General features: G+C 39.1%; 3 protein-coding genes across 3 annotated transcripts; all 3 read right to left on the bottom strand.

Moving 5' to 3' along the window:
* Positions 1-2180: 2180 nt before the first annotated feature.
* prnpb (prion protein b) lies at positions 2181-3317 on the bottom strand. The gene has a single exon (XM_069682421.1). The coding sequence runs from the start codon at positions 3315-3317 to the stop codon at positions 2181-2183; it is 1137 nt and encodes a 378-aa protein (XP_069538522.1).
* Positions 3318-6056: 2739 nt separating this feature from the next.
* On the bottom strand, positions 6057-9155 carry LOC138610667 (uncharacterized). Its single transcript, XM_069683466.1, has 2 exons — positions 9128-9155; positions 6057-8303 (listed from the first exon to the last, which is right to left on the bottom strand). Exon 2 carries the CDS (start codon positions 8268-8270, stop codon positions 6675-6677), a length of 1596 nt encoding a protein of 531 aa, XP_069539567.1. The 5' UTR covers positions 8271-8303; positions 9128-9155; the 3' UTR covers positions 6057-6674.
* Positions 9156-10767: 1612 nt separating this feature from the next.
* Positions 10768-25457, bottom strand: letm2 (leucine zipper-EF-hand containing transmembrane protein 2). The gene is made up of 11 exons (XM_069683604.1): positions 25233-25457; positions 24405-24473; positions 21734-22268; positions 19255-19398; positions 18121-18264; positions 17623-17826; positions 17324-17443; positions 16998-17117; positions 16105-16203; positions 15202-15270; positions 10768-13312 (listed from the first exon to the last, which is right to left on the bottom strand). Exons 2-11 carry the CDS (start codon positions 24449-24451, stop codon positions 13256-13258), a joined length of 1539 nt encoding a protein of 512 aa, XP_069539705.1. The 5' UTR covers positions 24452-24473; positions 25233-25457; the 3' UTR covers positions 10768-13255.
* Positions 25458-26094: the final 637 nt, after the last annotated feature.

The raw sequence follows: 26094 nt of genomic DNA, 5'->3' as shown, positions 1-26094 counted from the left end.
AAAAAGATATCAGGATATATACAACACTGTACGAAGAAATGGCAGTACACAAGGAAGATGTTAAGACAACAAGGATATTCAGAAAGACTTGCTTTGCTTTGCATTGATTCCAGAGTGAATAATGTAAGGAGTGTTAGGATTAAAGCATGCATATTATTGTCTGTTCATCAAAATAGAATATGTCCCAGCACATATAGTTATACATTTTGGATGTTTGAGTTTATGTCTTTTAGTTTTCCTTATATGATGAAAGTCCAACAGTGTTTTAAGATATTAAGAAGTAGATATGATCCATTACAAACACTAACTCAGTCATGCTTATAATGTAAAACATGTACTGATATTTGTAGTACTAGATTAATAGGAATGTTAGACTACATTTGGATTAGTATTTACTGTTTTCAGACTCTTTCATATATCCTTGAATCAGACAGCCCTTCATTAACAGCAACCTTAACTGGAGTTAATATGATCCTATCACACGTGTCCAACATTGCAAAGCAGTCTACACAGATCAGCACCATGACAGGGACTGTACCGACCCCAGAAACACAAAGAGAGACAATAAACACAAAGAACCTCGCCAGCTTCCTGAATATTTTTCACATAAAAAAACATAATTTAAACCAACACACAGCATGAGCCTGGCCAGAGAGCATGTTTCATTTCATCCTTATTCGATTTGAAAGATTGTTGTCTACAGTTAATGGACACTCAACCTATCAGAAGAGGAAAGAGGAAGTGCATTTAATTACAACACTCTGCCTCTGCAGTCTGACCATCCCTTTTCTTTCCTTCATATATTAATAAATATTTCAAACTTGCTAAACAGTCCATGCCAGATTTTTGGTGCCTGTCGAGCTCAATTATGAGGATAAAATGCTCGAAAAAAAACACATGACAGGTTAGAAATAAACAATTGACCATATTCCTTTGACCTCACGCTCAGGTGTGTGTGGGGGAGCTGTAATGTTTTAAAGGGGCCGTATCTTTTAAATGGATGTCCTCATATTTTGCATGTGTTTCACATGTTTGGTTGTTTATTGTTCACAGTGAAAAAGTGAAAACTGCATAATTCCGTGTTTTACCAGAATGACATGTTTAAAAAGGTCGCCTCTGAAATGGGCCGTTCAGAACAGCTGCAGGTTTCTACGTAGAACCTTGCTTTCAGCTTCCATGCTGAAATCGACCAATCCTCATTCACCTCATTCTAGCTTGTAGTCAAGTCGTTGTCAAGATTTCAAATTACCATTCCGACACCTCCTGGCGTTTCTGGCTTGTGCATATAAGGCCGAATAACCGATCCTAGAGCAGCCATGTTTTCTACAACTGGAGTGACAGTGCAGTGCGGCCGGACACGTGTGCGCTCCCACGTGGGGGAGGGGCTATGCAGTCACTCCAAATACTGTCAGCCAATCATGGCTACAGTCAAACCTTCGAACGACAAAACGGCTTGTTCGTTTCAGGAGGAAGGAGAGGCTCCGAAAAAAACTACCAACACATTAGACATTAGAATAATAGAAAATCATTAGCATTTCACTTTTTGAATGATCTGCAACTGAAAAGTCAATGGTAACTGAAAATCCGGAGGAAGATAGGGCCATAATTCAAGTTATAACATCAGATTTAATTAACTACAAGCTACAGTGAGACAACAGCTAATGTTTTAGCCTTTCAGCCACTTACTAGCTAATATTACCCATAACTAGGAAGTGGCTTAAAGCTAGCACTACCATTTGGTAGTGTTACACAATACAATAGGAATGGCGTCAGTAATACATTTATAGTAAAACACAACTAGGGATTTACTTCCTAGCAAACTAAATGTTAGCTAGGAATTGGTTGAATGCTAATGTTAGCCATTTTTAATGGGTTATCAAATATGATGTTCTACTTTGAAATATGGCCCAATGTAGCTCCATTCTCTTTTCACTTAAAGGGGAAGCAGTGAATTTAAAACTATTGTCAAATACCCTACTTTTAAATGACTTAAAACCTGGAACACAGCAGTCAGGCATCATAAAAGCATTTGAGCTTCCCACCCTGAGAGTGACATCAGAGGAAAATGGCCTCCATGTGGCTATGGGAAATGAGAGAATCCTATAAAGGTGACAGGTCCCTCTATCCACTCTTATACCATCAACTCGATTTCTTTATCACTTTCCCTGTTAATAAAGGCCTCAGTGCAGCAGTGTTAGCATGTTGCTATTCAGTAGCATCAGTATAGTACTTGTGACCACAGCTAGAGGCCCTTGCCAGCCCATCTCCAGTCCCTGCACTCCATCCCCGGGGCTGGGTTCAGTCTTTTTCTTCAGATACTTTTCAGAGTAAACCATGTACATCTCTACACATCTCCTGACCTTCAGCTGATTGATCAGTGCAGGGTATCCGATCGCCACAATGCTGACTGTGTCATCATCATCATCATCATCATTAGAAGCAGTTTTTTCCGGAACCGGTGTAGCTTGAGGTAAAGGAAAGGCTACAGGCTGATTTAGAGGCCGTTGAGCTGAAGCTTCAGAGGTCAAGGGTATTTCTGCATCAGTGTTGTTTGTTTCTGTTGTGTTGCTACTCATGCCAGTGTCTGGAATCATGGCTGCTGTTTTTTTGGTTGGCTTTGGATTCTCTGCAGGAAGTATGTCTGGCCTCTTCATGCAGGAGTCCATGTAGCTGCCATAGGTTTCAAGGGGTTGGCTGTACTTGTAGTCCCTGCTGTAGTCATTGGTATCTGTAGACTTTGTACCATAATTTCTGTACATGTAGTGGTTGTAGAAATACTCTTCCTGGGAATTGCGGAAGTGGAAGTGAGGACGCTGGAACCTTCCTAAACCGTAGCCCAGAGCCATTCCTGCCACTGCCCCTCCACCTGCTGCCATGACCGCACTGCGCCCAAACCCTCTGGACCTTTCATTGGGGTACATGCCCATTTGCTGAACTGATTGGGAAAAGGGAGAGCCGCCCCGAGGCCTGTTGGCCCCGTAACCAAAGCTGCCACCATAGCCAGGACTCAAGATTTTGTTTTTAGGATTATGGTTCACGTATCCACCTGGATAACCTCCAACACCTCCATATCTGCCACCATGAGCACCATAACCGTCATAACCCCCTCCATACTGGGAGCCCTGTACTGGATACTGACGCGGGGAGCCTCCTGTATTATGTTGTCCAGGCTGTTTAGATCCACCCTGAGAGTTGGAGCCCTGATTTTTTCTCTGGCCTGTGTTAGTTTTAGTGTTGGTGCTGCCTTTGTTGGACCAGGAGGTCTTCTTTGAGCCAAAGCCTTTACTAAAGCCGCCGCTTCCTCCTTTTTTGGCCATGGACAAATGGGTATTAAAAAAAAGAAGTGAAAGGCACAGCACAGAGAAGGAGCTCAGCTTCATCTTGGCACTGTGGGACAGTCTAGGGGAGAAAAGGAGAATTAAAAAGGGAGAAAAATGTAGTAATGATGAGATACTTGCTGCTTTAGTGTAACAATACATCACCATGGTACAACATATCAATTTAATTATCAACAATTCAGTATCATCAATACAGAGTGAAAGCATTAATCCATTTCTTCAAGATACACCTATGTGTGTGAGTATATATAGAATATACATGTGTCTTTATATAAAAAAAGATTTGTTAGTAAAATGATATAAATGTAACTGTCATATTGGGCCTGTCATATGGCAAATCGATGAACAGTACAAAGTCTAGAGTATATAGTTTGTAGTCCTTTCAAATGTTTACTTACCTGATATCAGATGTGTGAAGTATCATCATAAAGAGATCTGCATTTAGTCCTTTAGAGAACTTGATGATGTCATTTCCAGATAATTAATAAATATTGGTTTCAGAACTAGTCATAATTACAAAATAAGGTCAGCGTTTTTATTTTTTTGTGGTAAATTGTAGTTTTAACATAATTCTAAACCCTTAATTCTTCCACATTTACAAGAAAATTATACATTTTCATGGCTTAAATGAATGCCTTTATCGCTCTTTCAAGCCAGTCAATAGATAAATAAAGAAACAGGTGTGGCAGTGACAGGACACGAGACCTCGAGCTTTTATGACGGGGATCGTGATGCATATTGATGCTACAACCTCCTACTCCAAACAAACGCGGGAAGACTGCTCCGGACAAAGCGATGCGGAAGCGGATTGTTTATAATAAATATTGTAGACAGATGTTAATATTGACCTTGTACTGTCAGTGCTATCACTTTAATGTACCAGTTTCAGTGCCCAGCTTTTTATTCCCTTTAAAGATGGCGCCTGTCAGACTAAATTAACCACCAGTGTAATTATTCATAAGACAAAGAGAGCGTAGTGTTACAGTTTTAATACAAACATTTACGGTGGTCCGAGGTAGGTAAAAACGATGTAGCTACATTTAATTTAGCTTAAATGATGAAGGTGTAGTTACTTTAAATACCTTACCTTAATTTGTGACTGTTTGGACGCTTTTCCCGTTCTATTTACTTTTAGTTTCCCGCGTACTCTTTTCCATTTGAATGTTGTTGTAGACTAGTTGAAACGTTGTCTGTTTGCAAACGGATGAAGACAACTGCCCCACGACATGACGTAAGACGGCGCGAAGGGTGTGGGTCGCCTAGATACAATTGATGTGGGCGGGGTTACCAGCATCCTCAATAATGTGATGATGATGGTGACATCATTCGGGGAAAATAAATCAAACTAACGGAGCAAGTCATCATTTACTAAATGGAACAAGTGTGGGAAAATAAGTACACTTACTCGACTACATATTGGCAAATATAAAGTAGTTTTACTTGACAATTGACTTGTCATTGTGTTCCATTTATACTATAGGCCTACAATGAAAAGAACATACTGTACTTTGAACTCCATGACCTTTATTTTTAAACAAGAATACTTTCTTTGCTCATTAATATTTCACAAACAAAACCTTGTGATATTACATGCAATGTTGTGGATTAAAATGGTTGGTATTGTGCCATGGCATTGCTGGAATACAACATTTAAACTTATTCCAAATCTAAACGTCACTTATATCTAACTTAATTGTAAAGACAGTGACCAAACCATAACTTCCTAGTTATCTTTTCCTTTTTTGAAGTACAAGACAGTAGATATTCTAAATTTCATAAATATTATATAAATATAATAAATAATAAATAATATAAACATTTAATCATTTTTGATGTGATAGTTCCACAGGGTGTAATCAAATATTAAACACAACAAAACCTTACAAGGAAGTTTAGAGGAGTTATAACCCATGTGAACTTCTTTGTTTCCTAGATTTATTTAATATCATACGTTAGCAAATACCTTATTTCAGGAAAGCCTACAACTCTATAGAAAAAGCCAGGTTCCTTTATTTTCAATGCCTTTTGCAAAAGGACACAGATGGAAACAGAGGTACCTTCCAGTAGTCTCTTTTTACTCTTAATTTGCTGGTTGGAAGAGTAGAGTTTTTGTGGTAAGAGCAGAAGGTGAAAATACTTTTAACAGATGTAGGTAAGCTCCGGAAGAAAAAATAATCAGCAGGTTGTGGGTGCTTTGAAAAGCAAAAACAGAGCTCAACAGATACAGTACATTCATGAATACAGATGTCGCCACCTGCTGGCCATTTAAAATCTTACATTAAAAAACATCTGTGATAAAGAATACTGCAAACCCATAACATCAAAGAAATGACAAACTAACAAGCAATATGGCTATAGAGGCATTCACACAATAATAATGATGCATTATTATATGAATATATTCTTTTATTGCTCTTATCAACACAAAATAATAGTGAGTTTTTTTTACATATACGAGATCTATGTGATTTTCGTTCCATTTTTATTCCCCATGGTATAGTGAAGAAAAAATGCAATGCAAGGAAAAAATAAATGAACAGCAGTAACATTTAACTGAAATAAGGCACAGTCAAAGGTAGTATCAGTTCCTAGGCAGGCACTGCTAGCAGCAGCATGGAGCCAAACACACACTGGAATACTGAGTGAACAAACTTGTTTGATTAAAAAAAAGAAAAGAAGAATACAAACTGTTCACAATAACAAACCTGCAGTGCTCCTTTCATTTGTCTGGTAACTAGAAAAAATCTTGTATATTGAAATCCAATATCAGCAACTAGTAACTTAACTTGCTTAAAATGCAAGATAACATTCAGAAACTGAACACTAAATACAAGAAAACAGGGAGGCAAGTATAAAAATAATTTCCCAAAACTTTTATCACAGATACTGGCCAGTTTGACTAAATAAACCAAAGAAGACTAAGCGTACATCTAGATGTGCTTTGAGAAAAATACTTATATTAGCATGCTAACATGTTTACAAACTTTAGCATGTTAGCATGCATAAATGTGCGAATTAGCGCTAAACAAAAAGTTCAGAAGACACTTATTCAAATTTCAGCAGTTTTACAAGCATATGGTCATGAACCTGAAACTTTCAGCAGTCGAGCACTGGCCAGGTTGCCTTGGGACCACGTATTATCATATACTTCTAAAGTTTCATGAAAACCAGTCCAACAGTTGCTGAGATAATTTCAATCTGGATTGAAGTGATGGACCAACCAACTGGCACTTTCATCCCTAAGCTACGGTGTTTAATTACATCACTACTTTAACACATTCTTTGTTGTACAGCTTATTCTATATTTCACCATCACATTCACTGCTACTGAAGGTTTCAATGCAGCAGCATTAGCATGTTGCTATTCAGTAGCATCACTATAGTACTTGTTACCACAGCTAGAGGCCCTTGCCAGCCCATCTCCAGTCCCTGCACCCCATCCCTGGGGCTGGGTTCAGTCTTTTTCTTCAAATACTTTTCAGAGTAAGCCATGTACATCTCTACACATCTCCTGACCTTCAGCTGATTGATCAGTGCTGGGTATCCAATCTCCACAATGCTGACTGTGTCATCATCATCATCAGTAGTAGTTTCTTTGAGAACCTGTGCTGCTGGAGGAACAGAACTTGCTTCAGACTTATTTAGAGGGTGAGGAGTTGAAGGTGCAGAAGTTGAGGAGTTTTTTGCTTCAGTGCTGTTATTCTGAGTTGTGTTGCTGCCCATGCCATTGTCTGGAGAAGCGGTTGTCGGAGTTACAGTAGTTGTAGTGGTTGTAATTGCAGCTGTGGTCGTGGCAGCTGGTTTGTTGTTTGGCTTTGGCTTCTCCACAGGAAGTATGTCTGTTCTCTTCATGCAGGAGTCCATGTAGCTGTCATAGGTTTCAGGGGGTCGGCTGTACTTGTAGTCCCTGCTGTAGTCGTTTGTATCAGTAGACTTTGTACCATACTTCCTGTACATGTAGTGGTTGTAGTAATACTCCTCCTGCGGGCTGTGGAACTCAAAGTGAGGACGAGGGAACCTTCCTAATCCGTAACCCAGAGCCATTCCTGCCATAGCTCCTCCAGCTGCTGCCATCACTGCACTGCGCCCAAACCCTCTGGACTGATCTTTGGGATATATGCCCATTTGCTGAACTGATTGGGAAAAGGGAGAGCCGCCCCCGACACCGTGGCCCCCATATCCAAAGCTTCCCCCATAGTGAGGGCTTGGGATTTTGTTGTTTGGGTTATAGTTCATATATCCACCTGGATAACCTCCATGACCACCATAACCCCCTCCGTATGGGTAGCCCTGGGCTGGGTAACCTGCCGCTGGATAGCCCCCAACTGGGTATCCAGGCTGTTGGGGGTAACCTCCTTGATTCGGGTAGCCTCCTGGACTACCAGGATGCGAAGGGTAGCCTCTTTGGTTTGGGTAGCCTCCTTGGTTCGGGTATCCTCCTTGGTTGGGGTAGCCTCCTTGGTTCGGGTATCCTCCTTGGTTGGGGTAGCCTCCTTGGTTGGGGTAGCCTCCTTGGTTTGGGTAGCCTCCCTGGTTCGGGTGTCCTCCTTGGTTGGGGTAGCCTCCCTGGTTTGGGTAGCCGCCTCGGTTTGGGTAGCCTCCTTGGTTGGGGTAGCCTCCCTGGTTGGGGTATCCTCCTTGGTTGGGGTAGCCTCCCTGGTTGGGGTATCCTCCTTGGTTGGGGTAGCCTCCTTGGTTGGGGTAGCCTCCCTGGTTGGGGTATCCTCCTTGGTTGGGGTAGCTTCCTGGTCTGCCTGGCTGCTGAGGGTTGCCTCCTAGTTTGGGTTGTTTGGGCTCTTTAAAGGTTGTTTTGGGGGTCTTCTTAAAGAGATTAATCTTTCCACCAAACCCACCACTTTTCTTGGCCAGCGAAAAATCAATATGAACCGAAATCAGGGAGAGACACAACATAGCTATAACAGTCGGCTTCATTGTTGCACTGCAGAGAGGAGCCAGGGAAGAATTCTAGAGAACAAGAAATAGAGAAATATAAGAAAGAATACAAGGATGTTATTATTTTACTCTTTACTAAGTATTTTTGAAACAAACAAATTACAAAAAATGTGTTCTTCATCGCTGAACAGACACATTTATTTAAAATACTTTTGGATACATTACCAACCTACCTTTAACACAACACACAGTTATTAGCCTACTGAATTTCTTTTGCTGGGCTTACAGGAAAAGTTCAAGCAAGTATTTTTGAAAGGGATATATTTGACTAAATCGTGTTTACATACACAGCATTGATATATTTTTGCATCACAAAGCCTTGTTTATCTGTATTATCCCATCGGCTCAACATGAAGCTGTTGGTCCAAACATAGCTGTCAGGCTTAAAATAGCACAGGCTCCTCAGACTGTTAGCTAACTGCAGACAACCAAATGTTAGTCTTTACAGTCTTATTTGTGAAAAATGTTGTTTCTAATGCGTTGTACTTTTTTCATGAAGCGCACATGATCAACAATGGAACTGAAATAAACACCTGTTGCTGACCACCTGATATCCTTTAGCTAAGATTAATTTTTGAAAACAATATTCTAGTTTCACATGCTGTCATGTTTCTTGAGACAGACCAGAAAAAATTCTGTAACAAGAAAGGCATCTTTGTACAATCCTTTAGAGTTTTCATGATATTGACCCTTTTGACCCATCAATTTTCAGAAAATACCTTCATTGGAAAAGATATGAGATGTAATCAAAGTAGGCTACACGTCTGAAAATGCAGTAGGCTACACGTCTGAGGCTATTCAAGACAAAAGACATGGATACAAACACTGCTGCTGACCTTGTAAACGTGTCCGCAACACCGCCGTTTGTTTCTTGGCCGAAAGTTTTGTATCCGCCCACAGCTTCCCCCTTTACGGGTAAACTATTTTTAGGACCCCTCCCCACCACCTGCAGAGCATATCACTTAACGTTTTATTGTGAAAAGTGGAAGAGAAACAGGTTAACCTTTGCGTTAAAAGTTTTGTGTAGCGTTCGTTTATATTTTGGTGTTAGTTTGATGTTCGTCAAAGAAAGTAGGCTATATGATTTGATTAAAGATGGCGTTTTGCTATCTGGGAGTGAGCGACGTCTTTTTTTTGTCAGCCGTTGGTCGCCAAATGTGTGCTAATCAATTTTGTGTAACTTCAATAATTGGCTTTAGACCTGGCTTAAAGTGAATGGCTATTAATATATTTGAGTTTGGGGAAAATAATAACCCGATTCTGAGTCTTATTGCCTCACTTGTGCTAAGTTTAGAAGATGTATTGATACAATAATAACATGACGCAAGAGGAAAGGGCTGTCACTCAAATGTAGTTTACTTGATCAATAACAAAAAAATTGCTGAGTTAGTCTAAGATATTATGGCTCCAAGTTTGTTCATATTTTTAAAGTAAACTTCTGGTTTGTTCAAAAACGGTTTTACACTGGCTAACAGCATGTTTTGACAGTTGAGCAACATTTATCAAATAACCTAGCATCAGATTAACCAAAAATAATAAACAAATTAGCCTTAGCTTGTTTGCTTTAGCTTGCTGGTGTAGGCAACTTTAGAGAAGCTAGCAAGGATAAACTAGTTCTCCGAAGTATCTAACCATAAATCCCAAAAGCTGCAGATTAGCATATGAAGCCAGATAAATTCTATTAGATCTTGCTAATTTTCAAGCGGCGTCAATTTGCTAGGGTTTATCCGAGATATCTGCTATGAAATTTCTGCTTCTAATTTCTATCCCGTTGAGGTATTTATTAATATATTAAAAGCAAAAAACACTATTTATTTAAATTTTCTCCCTTTGATAAAACATTTTTTTAAAAAGGAATAGCAACAAAGGCAAATACAACTATTTAAAATGAATAATATTCTTTTGAAATGTTTGAAACACACAGACCATATACAGACAAATGAAAACACCTTCATGACTGGATACAATTAAAATGAACACAAATCTGTTTAAACAATTTAAGATACTTTTTCTTGTCACATTAAAAAGGTATTGTAATAAATTAAATTTAAAGTCCAACTCAGTTATTCTGTGATTAACGTTAGAGAAGCTGTTTAAATTGTGTTAAGACTGTTTAACCCAATGAATATATTGTACATTTGTCCTTGCCGTACACAAACTGGTTTACTGTAGACAGACGATGCCACCTGCTGGCCATGAATAACCATTAAACTGTATTTCTTTCAACCTACAGCCTCATCTTTAATAAAAAAAATAAAAGTTGATATAAACCAAATTAAGTTTGTGTTGCAAAGGTTCCATTAAATTATGAAATATGTGGCGTTTACATTGGTATTCCTAGAGTATCCATGTTAAATGTTCCTGTTTTACTTCTTGTGTCACCAATACAAGTGATTTTTTTTCAGCATTGAAAAAGTTAAGATTTCACTCCCATTTCATTAAAATCATCAACATAGACAGATACAAGACACAAGACTGTTGAGGGTTTCATGATTTTAATCATGTGTATTCTTTTTTTCCATCACTCCAACACTCGTTTGCCATGGTCAAGTGATGCACAAGTTTAATGCAGGGTCAGAAGTAACTGGACAGCAGTGTAATTTTAAACCAAAAGGAAATAAGCCTGAAGACAGAGGACGCATCATGATGGCTGATGTATGAACCATCTGTTATAGCAGTAGATGATAATAGAGTCCAGACAGGCACAGCGTTGTTAACACACACACACTATGATGCTGATGGATTAAAAGGAAACAAACACTGTTCCGAGACAACAAAGATTATTTTAGATGACAAGATGAAAAATAATTGTGGATGCAGAAGATTGCAATTTTAATTTTTCAGTCTGGCAAGTCAGGCAAATTAACCAGTCTAGTCATCCCCAAAATTTAAATGCTGATTAACCCTCGAATCCTAAAGTCGTCTGTACCAGTTAACAACTGCTTTATTTCCCAAAACCTTCCTGCAGATCAAATCAATAAGTCTGAGGAGTAATATGACAGCAACAACGGGTCAGTGACGACCAGTGTTGCATAAATCAGTTCACGTCTACTCAGAATGTGTTAGACTTTTAATAAATACGGCAGCAGCACAAACCAGGAACGATAAAGCAACTATTTTGATAATTTTTATAGTTTTTGATCCCCTTTGCACTGCTAGGGCAGAGCCGATTGAAAAGGTGATTGCTTTTTCATCAGTATCAACACTGGTGGTTATAAGGGAAGAATTCATTTGGATTTGGATTGATGCTTGAATCAAATGTGGGGAGGGGAAAAGGAGACATTCTACCAGAGAAGAGAAAAAAAATGTGCAACTTAGCGCTTCAAACACGCCGAGGTGAAATATCAAACCAAAATACAAACCGACACTGGTACAATATAGAAAATCTGTTCTCTGATGAAAAATGCAAACACAATCGCCCTTTAACCTTAGGCACGTATGTAAAACTAATAATATAAATCTTTGTTAGCAATCGTTTTGCTGAAAAAATATTCTTTAATTTACGTTATCCACTTCTGTTAGGTGACTGTGGACAAATATCTATGAGGAAAAATGGCGTGGAGACGAACACTTCAGTTCCTCCACAATGTCAAATGTACAAAGGGGATGTGAGGGTTAGAAAATCTCAAGCACTGCCAAACACACAAAACTGTTCATGTGGTAAAATTTCCAATAACGACTTTTAGGGTCATATATTTATGAGAATGTCATAAAGCTATACATTTACCTCTTTCAGGCCACAATACCAAAAATAACATTAATCTCAATTGTGGCTTTAGGATTTAAGTTTTGCGCCAATATTAATAATGCATCAAGTATTTTCTCTTTTCAGTTTAAAGAAACTGTAGCATCATAGTGTTAAACACAATACATACACTGAATATGCAAAGAAAGTCTGCATTTTTCCTTTAGTACGGTTTTCCCGTTCAGTGGTTTATCAGTGGAAGCAGACTGCACTTCTACCAGACTACCACAGTCGCCTCTGGGTTTAAGGAGTGAGCTCTCTCTTAATAATATAGCAGTCTTTGTTTGATAATTACAGCAGAAGCAACATCACTATGTTACCCTGTTAAGACGCAGGGCTGGTTCAAGACTGCTGGTCCAACCACTGATGAAATCAGATGAGGTTTAATTTTACTGCGGGTTCTGTATGTGCAGTCTTTAGGTGTCTGCTTCAGCACATCAGCCTGGTCTGAAATTACTCTGTTAAGATGAAGATGGACCGCAAATGAACCAAGAAGTTTAACAAAACTACTCCTGAAAAAAGGAAGACATCTCTCATATCCTTAACAGGACTGAAATGTGTCCAAATAAAAACCAAAAAATAAAACTGCTAAAAGAGAAAAAGTTCTTGAGAAAAATTAGGCCTTTGCATAGCAAAATGTACAACGCTGCTGCTGCTGTGATGTCACCAACAAAAATATACAGGATATTTACAAATGTACAGGAGGAGGAGGAGGAGGAGATCTAGACTGTAGGGAGACACCACAAGTTAACCGGCTCTGCCTTGGGCAGTTTGGGTGTCACTTCCAGGATAATAGGGCCAGGTAATCACACCATCAGTGGTCTGACAGTCCAGCAAAACTTAGGCTGGTTTGTCCAGCTCTAATAGAGAGTTACAGAGAAAGGAGTGCACTAATGTGAAAGCCGAGAGTCATGGCAGCGCCGAGATGAAGCCGACCTTTCCTGGATTTTAACAGAGACAGGGGCGATGAATGAACAGGACTCCTGGATGAGTAGCATCATCAACAAGCCACAAGCAAGCTGAACAGAGCCAGTGATTTCCTATCTCTCTGATCCAAAGAGAGAAGAGGAGCTTTAAAATAATTGAAGGCTACTTAAATGTAGACCATCAATGGCCCATCATATGACCACTACATCCCTGTCCTCCCTCTCTCCCGTCTGTAGGACACAGGTCTGTGAGAGTCCATCTCCCTCTCCAGTCCAAATGCTCCTGCTCCTCTTTACACGCCGTTGGCACTCATCTTGCTCTTCTGGGACACCTCTGTCGCTGCTTTAGCCTGTTGGAAGAGGTCAACAGTTAGTTAAAATCCAATATTACCCAGTATTTCCAATTAAAGTTCCTTGCTTTGGATTCAATTTAGGTGACTTTTTAAAACAACATCTGCAGCATTTTCTCTATATTTGATAGCTCACAGCGATAAAGTGAGTGAAATCATTAGATAGAGCATGAGAGAAGGTGATAGGATGATACAAAGGTCACCAGCATGATATGCACCACAAGCTGGGATCATCACAGTCACGCGTTATGTGACTCAGACAGCTGAATTACCAGGAGTCTCTTAGTGATGCAGGGCTGTGACCTATACAGCAGAGTTCCTTGGAGTTGTCTGAACAGATGGACATTTGTGCTGCACTGACAAACCTCATTGCCTAAATTACTGGGCTCTCTAAATGGAAAATCACTATGTTGTCAGTGACCTTTGCACAGACCACAAAGTAAACATCCATGTCCAGCAGCAGAGGACAGAATGTAAGTGTTAGTTGAGAGTTGCAGTGTTCGTAAAATTGATTTATTTGACCCGGAATAAGAAGTCTTAAGAAAATGCATTTTGCATGTACTGGACCTTTTTAACCCCCGGGGACAAAAAAACCAACCCCCGAATGACACCCATGTTTGTTTAGACATGTGGATGTTTACATAAGGGAGGGAAACTTAGCTTAATGTAACTGTAAATTTAAGCAACGGCTATAAAAATGGTGAGAAAGGTTGTAAAAGCACACCTTAATCTACTTACTATTTCATGCTGCAAATAATGCACTTAATCTTTTTACATGTATTATTCTTTTATCTCTTGATTTTGGCCAGAAACTACAACAACCAATGATTATGATAATGTACAATTGAGCAATTCAAACTTTGGACAGGAAGTCGATACGATCCATCTTTGCCATGCTCTTAACATGTTTCGTGAATTAAGTTTTGATCACTTTATTAAATTGATATGTGCAGCATATAAGGAGAATTTTAAGGTCTCCTTAGAAGAAGAAGAAATCCTCATTTGGCCAAAGAGCTTTTCTGTTTGTGGGAATAATATGTGGAAAACCTGCAGATCTCAAAATTAAAACATGAATGGTTTAGTAACAAAGTGTTATTTTATGTGTTTTGTTGTATTACAATTTGTATCTTCTCTTGTTCTGTCTGTATGTTCTTGTTGAGCTCTAAGTTTTGTGTTCTAAATGTACACATCTGTTGTTTGTGTTTAGTAGTGTCTCTCGTGTATTTGTTGATAAGATTCATACATTCTAAAAAGGCCCATCTACAGACCTGCATTGTTAAATGGCTATGGCTATAAATGCTGTTTTATGTATCAGTTTGAGTGCTTCAAACTCGTCCCTATACAAATAAACATTAAATAAAACGCTCGTGAAAGAGAGACAACCAGCTTTTGTAAAACTGAAATGTATGCCATCAGAATAGTATAAAAGATGCTTCAGTTACATTTACAAAAAAAGCACACAGGGGTTTTGAAGTCGAAGTATCTGGATGGTTTAAAAAGATCACTGGGAAGCTTGCATGACAGTGATGGTCTATATTTATCAGCTATTTTTAAACCTCACACAGATTAACTTGACACGTGTTGTCCCAACTTTGCCAGAAGCTTTCTGTATTTGAAATCAAATGTCCAGCTCTCACATATATTATACAAACATCATACCACATTTTAAACCAGTCTCCAAATGTTCTCTCCTGTATTTAAGCACTGTATGTGTAGCAGAATAGCTGCTTCTCCATAATAGGAGCTGTGTCCCACTGTGAGAGATTAGCGTGTCATGTGAGAAAGTTCAAAGCCAGGAAGAACTAACTGGATTATGAAACCCACTGTAGCATCAAACATCATCATCATACTGGTTTATTTCAAAGGTCCTACAAACAATAGGTGCTCACCTGAAGGACTTCAGCAGCAGTTAGAGGTTTGTCCGACACCACAGGAGCCTTGTCTCTCAACTCCTCCACCTACAAAAAAAAACATTAAAGAATTAAGACAAGGAGGAAAAGTTTTAGGGTTCTTCTGTATAGCTGCACTTCTGATGTGTTCCCATCATTCATATATTTATAAAACTAAGCCTCTCCTCATGGTCAACTTTTCAGAGGCTTAATAGGCAAGGAGTTAATTTGGAGGAATCAGATGGGTGTTTTTTTCTTATTTGGCTTAAAAATAGTTATGACATTTTGCGAAACACTTGTTAGCTTTTGTGTCAAGAGTTAGATGAGAGGATTGATATCAATCAAGTCTGAAGGGCACATTTGAAGCTACAAATAGCATTGTGTTAGCTAATCTCAGCTTGAGTTAGCATAAAGAATGGTAACAGCAGGAAACAGATAAATCATACTTCATCCATGCAAAATCTAACTGTTGAACTACTCCGTGAAGAAGTCTGAAAAATGTCCTAATCTATAAATCAATATTAGTCCTTCAGTGTGTTCAAATCTTAAATATACGCCGACTATGTGATTTGTAACTCTGGTTTATATCCAAGATGAACAGTGTCTCACTCTGTGTAGTTGCTCTGATGGACAGTAAAGATCAGTGACTAAGAAACTATACTTTCACATCCCTTTCTATAAATGAAGCTTGGGAGTCTTAGTATTTGTAAATATCCCAGGACTTAACGGTTAAAACAAAAGCAGCGTTACAGCCCCTCTAATATGACAAAAACATCTAATCTAAAATCTAACGTGAAAGCAGAAATCTATTCTTGGCAGCTCTGATGTCCCAATTTTTCTCTCTGTTCATCTCATCTCGAGCTGTTGTGTGTTTTGAGGCTGTGCTTTTAGGAGAGCACTGACCGGTCTTTCTTTGATGATGAGAGCAGGGTCTGCCAACATGTCGGTGGTGACTGAGGTCGTGTTTGCTCCTGTACTCTCCACTGGAGGAGGAGTAGATTTCTGTCAAATAAAAACAAAACATCTGATAAGAAACAAAATCCCCCCAAAAAGTGTGACTGCTCTGGTTTATTTGGCTGTAATTGTTAAAGTCTCCTCCACTCAATGTGTGTTTGCTCTTCTTTACGTTGATGTTTGACCTCCACTGAGCAGAAATATTTAAGTGTAGAGTTTCACACAAGGAGGCTGTTTTTGTAGAAATTGACTGTTGTGTGACACAAGTGGCACAACTAACATTTGCATTTTCAAAGATTCTGGATTTTTAAATGAGGCACAATGTCTGGATTTTAGTTTTAGGAGATTTACACAAAGCAACTTTTTTTGTGTGGAAAAACACAAACACAAAATATTAGCTGCAATTATGCCTGAAATTATGGTAAAAGAAAATAATCTCAAAAGGAACTCTATCGATAAATGATCAATCATTATGTTTATTTTTCAAGCAAAACATCTATTATGTTACTGAATCTTTTCACGTTTTCAAATTTGCATTTTTTGTGTGAAATATGACGATATATAAACCATCCTTAGTGGTGATGACCGTTCTTTATCAAGTAATGAAAATAATCGTTAGTTTTAGCACAGATTTCTAATAAATTGTCTGACCCTGAAACAATAGAAATAGTCATGAAACAGCTAATGGTTCCAACAAAGAGGCCAAGAACTGAATGTACCAAACATCAATGACCTGCATACCACAGCTCTAATGTTAAGCTGAGAACAACTAATCTGCACATTCAAAGTGAATTTGAGACGGTACGGCCTGTAAGATTTTAAGTAGAGTGTGAAGGTCGAACCTCGAGCTTGGGAACTGGTGGGATGACTGGGGGTTTGGGTTTGAGGTCCGTCAGATACATGGCTCTGGAGAGCAGCAGCAGTGATGGTGGAACGTTCTCCTTCAGGTGCAGATCCAGCCACTACAGAGAGAGGAACATTGATTGTTTGAGGAACAATGACAAGTAGTAAGAGGACTGATTCTTTCATTAAACACTTTCATTAAAGAACAAAATAACAAAGTTAATTGCTTTCTTCTTTCCATACAGCTAATAAATCAAGTGCTAAGTCTGTCAAAAACACATGGACAGATTTGTTTTTATCAAGGTACAAACATCCAGTTGCTCACCTGCTGCATCTGCAGACGAAGCTGGTCGGTGGTGAGACCCAAAGACCTCATCCCTCGACTACGACACGCTGCCTGCAGCTCTGACACACTCATAGCTGCCACTCCTTCCTCTGCAATCATCTGAGAACAAACAGTGGGAAGTCAAAAATGTGTTGCACAAGCATGAGAAATGACAGTAACTTCACACCAAGAGGGACTGAAATATCCATTTCAACTGTTCCATTCTTCCACTTATTGCTATAAACCATGCCAACAGTTCCTCAACTACAAAACTATCCGGTTTCAGTCCTCTATCTCACCTCATCATCAGACTTGATGGTCCTGAGTTGCATCATCAGCTGAAAACGCAGCAAGTTGTTAGTGCCGATGGGCTGCAGCTCCAGCAGTTTACACAGAGCCACCAGCTGGGGGCGCTCCAGGTGCTCCAGTGTCAGCTCGTCCTCAAACAGCTTCGAAAACCGGACAATGTCCTTCGTGGTGGGCTGCTCACCTGTGCCCCGAACCTGACGAGGAAACACAGGGTCAGTATTATAAAACTTTTTACTCTTAAAATTTCAAATCTCCAGCCTCAAACAATTATTTTATTTATTGATACATTCAAAACTTCAACATTTAAAGTATGACAAGTTAAGGAATAAAACGCTTGGCTAACAATGATCAAACCTTATTGACAGTAGCGTAAAGATCAAACATTTCAGAATTACCAAAACAGATTTTAGGACTAAAAGGAAGCTGTTTAAAATGTGTGCATGGGCTAACATTGACTTTAGGCACACATAACCTTTGCTATAACAAACCTTCTGAACGTATGTGGAGAAGCGCTGCGTCTCATCTTCTGTCTGAGCTTTTGCTTTATTCCTTCGAGCCATCTCAGCGATGGTTTCTTGGAGAAACTTGGCTAGTTCCAGCTTAGCCGCAAGACCCTTCTTCTGCTTCTCCTCCTGCAGGAAGAAGCGTGAAGGGGCACGTTACTTAAAAACTATATACTTGGGATATGGTGGCAGTTTGATGCATTGACAAACAGCAAAAAAAATAGTGCCACTGACAGGTTTCTGCACTAAAGAACATTGTGTTGATGAAAGTATTTACATAATACAGAGTTAAAAGTTTTGTTGTTGTAGTTTGACATTTAAAAGATGTTAAAAAATGAACTGTTTTTCTTATTGTTAATTCAGGAGACATAATTATATACCGTTTTAAAAAGCACCATGTTTTGCTTCCCACTTTAAACTTCACATCACAGTTGTACGTCTTCCTTTACACTTAAAGAGTAATATCGTTCATTATACAAACAAAACATACAAACCAGAAGGACTGGTGATGCAACAAAGGCAAGTAAAGGTCAATTCTATCGAGTAGACAGTTCTTATTAGATATTTGACCAAACAACAATAAACTATTTGTGAAGGTTTTTACTCCTTAGGACCACATATATTCCTTTTAATTCAGTGCTTTTGTCATTGTACTGTAAACTACCACCTTCTCATGTTCAGTCATATTTTCAGAGGCCGGACACGTCTGCTCTGTCCAGAAGCACGAGAGCATTTCTGTGAGTCACTCGACCAGAAACAGCAGAGAACATCAGAGCTGACAGGCAGACTGGACCAAGTTTAGCAACCTGCTGCTTTTCTTTTACAGGATATTAGAAGGTAACAAAAGGAATGTAATTTCTCTGGTAATTATAGAAACAATAGAGTCATTAATAAGAAGCCTTTTAAAGATCAGATGCAGGGTTTGTGAAGCTTTCTGCAGGTCTAGACAGTATGTTTATATTGTGCTAATGTAGCCGATTAGATAAAGTCATGTGCCCGCATGACCAGAGCTTCTTAGTACAGCAGCCATATCTGAAACGTTATATAATCATAATGAACCCTGGCGGGAGGTCATTCAGGCGGCAGTGTGTGTGTGTCTTTGTGTATATGAACACATGCCTTTTTGGTCTCTGTCTCAAAGGTGGAGGGCAACATCTCTGGGAAGAGTTTGAGGAAGACGGGAAGAAGGAACTCCATGAAAGGAACGATGATGAACACCATGAAGGGCACCAGACGGAACAGGTCAGCGCAGGTCCTCATCAGCTGAAAACAAAGCAAAACGATAACGTCAGAAATTAAAGTATGGGCGGTAACATGGGCCAGTGTTCCCGGCGGGGCACAATCATCAGTGCTGAAGTCTTTTTGAGGTGTGTTAGCATGTAAGATACATTACACGTGCCCTGAAGCTCTGCCAGTGCTCTTCTAAAATAGCCCAAATATAGATTTACCATGGCACGTGCACAACTTAGGTCACTGAGGGTGGTCACACAAAATGCTATATGTGCACACCAATCAGTCAGCGAGACATGTGGTGACAGCATGTTCTTTTCCAATGATCTACCAGTGTCTCTCCTCGATGAATATGCATCTGAAATTTACGTAGAGCCCATAATATACAGAAAGAAAGTGGCAGCATACTGCTTACATGTCAGGGAGTATTATAACATTAAACACACAACCAAGATTAGCTCAGCTGACCATAACATGTGATCAATGTTTCATAACGTGTATAAAACCATTGTACCATATCTGACCAGCTACACATTTAAGCATTAAAGACAAGCAAAACATTTGAACACTTCCCAAATTAGACGATAAACATCCAAAGCTGACATTTTAAGCGGCATACCAAACACAGTAGCCTATACCATGGTATGTTAATGATATTAACACTATGCTACAAATGCCAGCAGCAATTTGGGGTTTTGTCCTTTAAATACTGAAATCCACAGTTATTCAGTTTCCTGTCACCTCAGACTAAACAAAACAGCTAATCGTTACAGTAGAGACGCTGCACCAAGGTAGTGTTATGATTCCAGTTTAAAAAATATCCAATACAATTGCAGATTACTTTTCTGTTAGCTGAATAATTCATTCATCATTCATAATCATTAAAATAGTGGTCTGTCTCACTCCTGCAGCACACCGATGAATACCATGCTGTTGCAGGGGTTTATTACGACATAGGGAACACACTGTACACATTCCTTATTGACATGTTAAGGTGTGAAACATACAAAAGGTACACTTAGGCCATAAATTACGTCTGACTGATATACTGATAACAACCCTGAGGACAAGTGACAGGGGAGGCGTAGGATGACCACTTTTAAAAGTGAGTCATTTGTTGTAGTTGTAAAGGAACCAGACAGACACTCTGCTGTGACCTGAAGGCAACACGTGGATCAATGCAGAAGACCGGGGGGGCAACACGTGGATCAATAAAGACGACCGGGACATAAAAAGAACAAAGATTTCAACCTTATTTAGGACACAAGTTAAAAATACAGGATGTTAATGTTTGGTGCAAACTTTAATTAAATGTAGGGATGCACTCGAAATAGGCCGATATCGGCCGTGTTGACAGACATCAGATGTTTTTATTATTTAACTGCTTTAATTGTGCAGTAAATTTAATTGTAACAAGTATTTATGTTTTCAGAAAGATTTTTGTTAGGCTGTGTAAGCACTGAAAAATGTTTGTACTGTGACCAGGCGGTTGTAAAACAGGTTAAAAAGACTTTTCAGGCAGTTATTCAGGCAGATTATTCTTATGTGAACGAGGTTTAAATAAAAAGATGTACTGGGAATTTGAAAGATTGAATTCATGCTTACATTCAGGTACATTACCCATAGAAACTAATATATTAATGGTTTCACTGAAGCATAAAGGCTTTGATTTTCATGTGAGCTTGAAAGAAAAGTCAATTTAGTGGGTTTTTGTTAATTAAATGAGATTAGAGCCACACTTTCTTTCTGATCATTTCTTCTTGCTGGATGGTTACACTTTACTATATCAAAATCGCCTCGTTAGGTAAAGATATAAAAACTCAGGCATGGCAACGTCATAAATTCATACATTAAATCATTATTTAAAAAAATCAAGGAAAAGTTTCTTATAAGTTCTCAAACCCAAAGCAAGGTTCAGTTTTGCTTGCTTTCTCCAATCAACAGCTTAAAACCCCAAAATATACAATTGTTAGCCATGCTGGTGGCACAGCTCAGGGGGAGCAACGGCTGTCTACGATACTTTCAGCTATAATACTACTACAAAAAGAAAGGTTAAATTATTTCATTGAAGAGAAAAGAGATCTAGGAAGGGGGCAAGAAAGTTCTTTGTTTACAATGCAATAATATTTGGAAGCGGTTATGTTCTTATCTGACTTCTTACACGACCGCAATTTTGTTCTGGGTGTCTTTCAAGGCCATGTAGGCTTGGTAGTTGCTTGTAACAATAATTTAGTGACTATAAATCATCTTAATCCTTGTGCCTGACACTGCAGGAGATTACAGTTGAAGATAAATAAATCCTTTAACATTATAAAGACTGAAAATTGCCATACCATTTAATAATAACAATATATTTAGCTTCTCTTACCCGTCTCCTCTCCCTGCGTGTGAGCAGTTGTCCGTGCAGCAGCCTCCACACCATCCTGCCTGCGATCTTGATGTCAATGCCAAGTAACCTAAAGCCATTGTAGTAATGCTTTAACTCATCCACAATCCTGTGATAAATAGACTTTTTCACAACCGCCCTCTCCTGCACTGGAGGGACGGCGGCCGCTGTGGTGGTGGAGGTGGTAGACGTTGGAGCGGGAGCTGATGCAGTTTGGGGCTGGGATGCAGCAGCAACAGAATCCTTTTTTGTAGCATCCTGTGCAGCTGCTGGTGAGGCTTTAGTGTCCTCCTGCTTTACGTCCTGGAGCCAAACACCTGAGCTGTGTAGAGAGCGGGCGAGCAGGGCGGAGTGGTGGCCCCGGCTGAGGGCGTGGCCTCGGTAACAGTTGGGGTAGCCGTAGCGGGAGTGCCTGAGTGTAAGTAAGGACGAGTTGTGGCGAGGAGGGTCTATGTGGAGGTACGCTTTGGAAGACAGAGACGAGCAGCTTTGCCTCTTGGACAACAAATAGGATCCCCTGTAGACAGAGACATGAAAAACTGGTTATGATTACATAACATCCTGCAGGGAAATGTTGGCAGAAGAAGTAAGGAATGTCTATGAGAGTGCTTAAACTAAATGTATTAGTTGATTAGCATTAAAGACTTACAAGTGTCACAGCTTTACTATTGGGAGAATTGCGTTCTTTTTTTCTGTTTGTATAGTTATAAATTGAATATCTTTGGGTTATATTTTTGTTCTTAAGTTAATTGATTACCCATTCAGTGTCTGTAAAATGTCAAACATAGTGAAAAAGGTCCATCACAGGTTTCCAAACAAAAAAAAGAGAAGAAAAAGAAATCCTTACATTTAAGAGATCAGAACGAGTCTTATAAGACTTTAATATGAAATACTGAAGAATGAATCACATATCAAATTGATGGTGATTAATTATTTGTTGATCAACAAAACATCTGAGCTCCACAACACTCAGAGAGGTAATCTTTTTAAACATTTATATGCGTTTGTTGGTAAGAGCTTGTAATCAAAACCTAGTGAATGAAACAATTAAATTAAAGAAAATCAATTATACAGAAAAAAAATGTTTGTGTGTTGTTTATATAAGTCACTGTTTGATCCAACCACTGTATACCAACCTCAAAGAAACAAAAGTATGGCTGTCTATCACACAGGCTCCTCATCGTCTGCATGTTCAGTAGCTGTAAGCAAAACCTTCCCCACCTGCTTATGCAACATGTTCCTGTCTGTGTTGCTTTAATGATTAACCAGCTGAGTAGGTAAAGTGTGTAGCGTGAGCATCTGTAGAGTGTTAACAAGTCAATAAGCGAAGATGTCACAGGCAGCAACAGTTAGAGCTGTGCAGAGACGTGAAGCAGCTGAAGAAAATAAAATATAAAAAATAAAATCTACTCAAGCCTTTTTATTCAGCTGCTTCAAGAAAAATCTACCTCATTTTGAATTGTAAACGCAGACAGGCGTCTTAACCTGCAGTGCACACCTGACATCGTGAAATCATATCTCTTTCCCCGACTCCACACAGTCACTGCTTTAAACAATCTCTGACAACCATTTGAACTCTGGGAGGCATCTGCATTCATGGCACACAATGTATGGGATCACTTAATATGCTGAGAGGGATTCAACAGATTTGAATGTATAATACAGCTGAATCAGTGATCTCCTGTAAGTCCCTTCTTATGATATTATTTTATCAGAGAGCCTTTCCTTTTCCTTTAATCATCTCTTTTTTCTTTTTAAATTGTTTATTTGCCTATTCTTGATTTTCTTACACTGGATTCATGTCTATTTTTTAATTTTTTAAACGAATTATGTTATGAATTTTCTGTTTTCTTTTGTTGCCTTTATGAAGCATAGCAAACACAGATTATGCAAATCCCTCTTTAAACATAGATTATTATTTATAATAACAATATTAGCAGCTCTAAATCAAAAGGTAAATAACAAACAGGTGAATTATTATTACACAACACGCTGCAGAGTAACATCTGTAGGTCAGTGGTATTTTGTGTAACAACTGCTAGGACAATGCAAGTTGCGCATTAAGGATAATATATCTTCTATCAGGGTATATGTAATTCAATGTCAACATTTTAATTTATCAGGATGGTACATTTTATAGCCATAGTCCAACCATAGTTAACTTACTATTCATGGTATGGTAAAGTCTCAGAAAGTGCACAACTTGGTAAATATGTTCTCATGGTTTATAGAGCCATGTTGACCAACTCTACTGTAATTTTTAGGACAACTTAGGTAAGTGAGGTCTGAAAAAGGAACAAATCTGCCTAATCAGCTGCCAGGTGGCCTCACTCTGGTACTCCAGTTTCTAGTCTTGCATCATCAGTAGAAACCAGTCGTTGTGTTTACCCCGTGACTGGAGTCATGATGGGATACAGTGAACAAGCTTCACTGTAGCAGACACTATGTAAACAGAGACAACCTACGCTTTTAACTCTCCTTAAACACGGCAGAGACTGCACCCAAGAGCCTGTAATCACCGTCATTGAACTTTGTGAAAAGGACCTGTTTTGAATGTAATTAAACATCGAAACCGCATGTTTTGCATTGCCAGACCCATTGTTTTACATAATAACACCTTTTAGACAGGTGTAGTCCTGTGCTGCTTTCTTACCTTGAACGTGTGACTGCAAGGAGCACCTGGTGACTAAAGACGGCCATTGCAGGGGCAGATAAGAGTATCCTGTTGAACACACATGGAGACAGACAGAGAGAGAGACATCATGTAGGTGTCTGATTACATTTCACTCGTAAGGTGCAGCAACAGGCTGATTGGAGAAATACAAAAAGGACAAGACGTACAACTTCTGTCCGACCATGCAACTACACACTCTCCCATGCCAAAATAAGACGTTGATATATAATAATGACATAATATGACAGAACGAACACCAGCATGGACCCAACAGAACAGCGTGTTAACGTGAGCTCAACATTATGTAACAACACAGCGGCAACCGAGAGTATTCACGTTGCTTGTCTGTCAGATATCACATAACCACATGTTATATGACAAGCTTTACGGCTAAAAATCAGTTTAAATCAACTAATACTTTACACCACAAGCAGAAATCATAAAATAAACTCACATATGTTACACAGACCGACTCCATTTAAGTATTACAGACTGTGCTAGCGTTAAATGGACGTAACTTAATGCTAACCTAAAGCAAATCCGCGATATTTAGCTAATTTCCTTTTAACATTAGCTAACGAGACGATACCCAAACAAAACATGCAAAATATCCTAAAAACTATCGAATATGACTGCTCTACAAACCCTACAAACTTACCGGTACATTGGGTTCACATTAGCATTATGCTAGCAAATGCACTACTAGCTAGCTAGGACCCTGCTCTAGCCTAGCCGATTCGCCAGTTAGCTTGCGGTAAGCTACGCTAGCTGGTGAAATGGCAGTCCGCAGATGACGAGCACACTAACCTCCAGCGTCAATGACGGAGCTATGGCTGCCGCTGCTGACTGGGCGTTGTTAAGGCTTCTTGGTGAGACGTGAATAATAAAATCCATCCACAACAATCGGTCGAGGTAAACTGAAGAGACGAGAGGAACGATTGATGTGGTGATAAACCCATTTACGGTGGGTTTATACTTAGGATTCGCCTCTAGTCCGTCGTGTTTCGGTTCCAGTCCGTTCCTTCAGCTCGTGCAGCCTTCGCAGGCAGCTGCACTGAAAGGTCGTTCTGTACATGCGTGAATGTTGTGTGCGTACCCACCGAAGATCGTATTACTAAGAAAGATACATCACTCGTTGGTTGAAAAACTGTCCTAACTTCCTCATGGTAAAAGAGCATCAAACGCATGCACCTTTCTGCCTATTTTTGTTATAGATGATCTAGAGTTTAAAGATATCATTTAAATTCAGTGAATACATTTTTGATTTGTGTTTTCATTATTATTAATAATAATAATAATAATACATTTTGTTTAGATAGCACTTTTCATGATACTCAAAGGCACTTTTACACAATCACATTTTAAAACAACTAAAGAAACACAATAAGAGGAAACCAAACAATGAAAAAAAATCAGCTTCAGAGATTAAAAGCAAATAAAATTATTCATTTAATTTGCTAGGACAGATGGAATTTAAATGTATTTGATTCTAAATTCTAAATTGGAAAAACATGTATTTTATTTACCTCGGAGTATCTAAAATGTGAGCTGAGCAAATGGTTGGTGAAGAAGAGTCGAACATCTGGCCAGCCAGTGAGAGACAAATATTTTACTTATATTGTAGCACCGAAACAGCAACAGTAAGGGGACTAATGCAGCTTAGCTTCAC

The sequence above is a fragment of the Semicossyphus pulcher genome, unplaced genomic scaffold, assembly GCF_022749685.1.
Source record: "Semicossyphus pulcher isolate SPU_LCO1_2020_fin unplaced genomic scaffold, fSemPul1.0.p SCAF_6, whole genome shotgun sequence".
NCBI classification, from domain to species: Eukaryota; Metazoa; Chordata; class Actinopteri; order Labriformes; family Labridae; genus Semicossyphus; species Semicossyphus pulcher.
This window is presented reverse-complemented; position numbering and strand designations above follow the sequence as displayed.

Coding starts and splice junctions, on each gene's coding strand:
- letm2 (XM_069683604.1), bottom strand. CDS start 24,451: ATGGCCGTCTTTAGTCACCAGGTGCTCCTTGCAGTCACACGTTCAAG. Junction 16,204..16,997: donor CACCAGTTCCCAAGCTCGAG/GTTCGACCTTCA, acceptor TTTATTTGACAG/AAATCTACTCCTCCTCCAGT. Junction 13,313..15,201: donor CTGCTGCTGAAGTCCTTCAG/GTGAGCACCTAT, acceptor CTCTTCCAACAG/GCTAAAGCAGCGACAGAGGT.
- prnpb (XM_069682421.1), bottom strand. CDS start 3,317: ATGGCCAAAAAAGGAGGAAGCGGCGGCTTTAGTAAAGGCTTTGGCTCA.
- LOC138610667 (XM_069683466.1), bottom strand. CDS start 8,270: ATGAAGCCGACTGTTATAGCTATGTTGTGTCTCTCCCTGATTTCGGTT.